This window comes from Scomber japonicus, unplaced genomic scaffold (genome assembly GCF_027409825.1).
Source record: "Scomber japonicus isolate fScoJap1 unplaced genomic scaffold, fScoJap1.pri scaffold_619, whole genome shotgun sequence".
Taxonomy (NCBI): Eukaryota; Metazoa; Chordata; class Actinopteri; order Scombriformes; family Scombridae; genus Scomber; species Scomber japonicus.
This window is the reverse complement of record NW_026518669.1, coordinates 2,501-5,000: the sequence shown is the minus strand read 5'-3', so window position 1 is coordinate 5,000 and position 2,500 is coordinate 2,501. Positions and strand designations below refer to the sequence as shown.

Genomic DNA, 2,500 nt, shown 5'->3' with positions numbered 1-2,500 from the left:
CTGACCCTGCTGGGATCAGGCTATTTAACTCTGTCTAACCCTAACCCTGCTGGGATCAGGCTATTTAACTCTGTCTAACCCTGACCCTGCTGGGATCAGGCTATTTAACTCTGTCTAACCCTAACCCTGCTAGGATCAGGCTATTTAACTCTGTCTAACCCTAACCCTGCTGGGATCAGGCTATTTAACTCTGTCTAACCCTAACCCTGCTGGGATCAGGCTATTTAACTCTGTCTAACCCTAACCCTGCTGGGATCAGGCTATTTAACTCTGTCTAACCCTAACCCTGCTGGGATCAGACTATTTAATGGAAAACAATGTTGGCCTGATGGTGGCGCTAGAGGAGTCATTCAGACTGTTTCCTACTATTATAGATAGATAGATCGATAGATAGATAGATGGGTGGATGATCATGGATGGATGGATGGATGGATGGATGATAATGGGTGGATGGATGGATGGATGGATGGATGGATGGATGGATGATAATGGATAGATGGATGGATGGATAGATGATAATGGATGGATGATAATGGACGGATGGATGGATGGATGATGAATGGATGATGGATGGATGGATGATGGATGGATGATAATGGATGGATGGATGGATGGATGGATGGATGGATGGATGATAATGGATGGATGGATGATGGATGGATGATGGATGGATGGATGGATGGATGGATGGATGGATGATAATGGATGGATGGATGGATGGATGGATGATAATGGATGGATGGATGGATGGATGGATGGATGGATAGATAGATAGATAGATAGATAGATAGATAGATAGATAGATAGATAGATAGATAGATAGATAGATAGATAGATAGATAGATAGATAGATAGATGGATGTATGATAATGGATGGATAGATGGATAGATAGACTCAGGGGGGGGGGGCTGCAGGTTAAACTCTGAGACCTGAAGGAAACAGGAAGTAAAGCTGCTCTTCATGTTTGTCTCCTCACAGCAATCGAGCAGAGCATCGAGCAGGAGGAAGGTCTCAACAGATCATCAGCGGACCTCAGGATCCGCAAGACACAGGTGAGTCTACATGCAGTCTGTCAAACGATTAATTTTTTTAATCGAGATTAATCGCAGAGTTTCCATAGTTAATCGCGATTAATGGCGTTTTGAATGTCATGTTTAAAATCCTGTTATTTTCCATTTGAAGGCAGTTTTAAGCCCATAATGTAAAGCATTTCTTACCAGAGTGTCTTAACTGGGAATCAATCACGGCTCTGCTGCGACTCCCACACTCCAAAATGGTCCTTTGGTGGAGCTGAGGCTGGCTTGGCTGCACCTGGGTGTTTAGCGTGGAGGTGCTAACTCAAACTCCACGTACTCCGGTGGTAGTTAAACTCCGTTTGACACAGGTTGCATTTTACTTTTGACTTGTCAACTGAAGCGTCTGGAAGTGTTTTAAAGTTAAACAAGCCGTTCAAAAGTCCAGTAGCTCTCTTACTTTCCATCAGCGCGGTAGGTTTACTGCAGGAGGCCACTTCAAAGCATAGCGCTACAGCTAGAGGAGCCGTCTACGGGGGAGGAGAAGGGACAAAAAGGCTTGACACATTAAAATGAGATGAAAAAAATAATGCGTTATGGATTGCATTAATCTGATCACGATTAACACGTTAACGCTGACAGCCCTAGTATTATATTTAATATACTGTTTGGGTCAAATTTGACTAATTTTGACAGCAGTCTTTTATTCTGAAATTTCCTGATAGCTGCTCCAAATGTTAGTCACTGAGGCTGTTCTGGGTCACATGATCTCTGTATCTATGTCCATGTGTTGTAGTGAAATGAATAGTTAATAGTTTTAATAAGATAGTAGTTATGAGGATGAAGACTGATGGCTCTAATGGTTCTACAATAAACCCCACACTTCCACAAAGCTTCCTTCCCTCCTTCCCTCCTTCCTTTCCTTCCTCCCTTCCACACTTCCACAAAGCTTCCTTCCTTCCTTCCCTCCTTCCTTTCCTTCCTCCCTTCCACACTTCCACAAAGCTCTGCTCATTTTACCTTTACATAGAAAATAACAGTTAACCTCCAAAAAGAGATAAAACATGACTAATGTCACAGATGGAAGAAAGGAAGGAAGAAGGAACTAAGAAGGGAAGGAAGGAAAGACAGGCAAAAGGAAGGATGGAAGAAAGGTAGGAAGGACAGATGGAAGGAAGGAAGGAAGGAAGGAAGGACAGACAGATGGAAGAAAGGAAGGAAGAAGGAAATAAGAAGGGAAGGAAGGAAAGACAGGCAAAAGGAAGGAGGGAAGAAAGGTAGGAAGGACAGATGGTAGGAAGGACAGATGGAAGGGAGAAAGGAAAGGAGGAAGGAAAGGAGGGAGGAAAGAAAGAAAGAGAGAAGGAGGTAAGGAAGGAAAGGAGGGAGGGAGGAATGAAAGGAGGAAGAAAGGAAGGAAGGAATAGTCAAAACGGACGGGAGGACGACACGAGGGTTAATAAAACATCAACGTCCACTTCAGGGA

General features: G+C 43.5%; 1 protein-coding gene across 1 annotated transcript in view; it reads left to right on the top strand.

Annotated features, from left to right (window-relative positions):
* Nucleotides 1-1,053, top strand: part of LOC128354808 (syntaxin-1B) — a gene marked incomplete at both ends in the record, with an annotated part of 17,420 nt that extends 16,367 nt beyond the window's left edge. Inside the window, one exon of the mRNA XM_053314959.1 lies at nucleotides 980-1,053. Coding sequence (XP_053170934.1) covers nucleotides 980-1,053 — 74 coding nt within the window. The remainder of the gene's footprint in view (nucleotides 1-979) is intronic.
* Nucleotides 1,054-2,500: the final 1,447 nt, after the last annotated feature.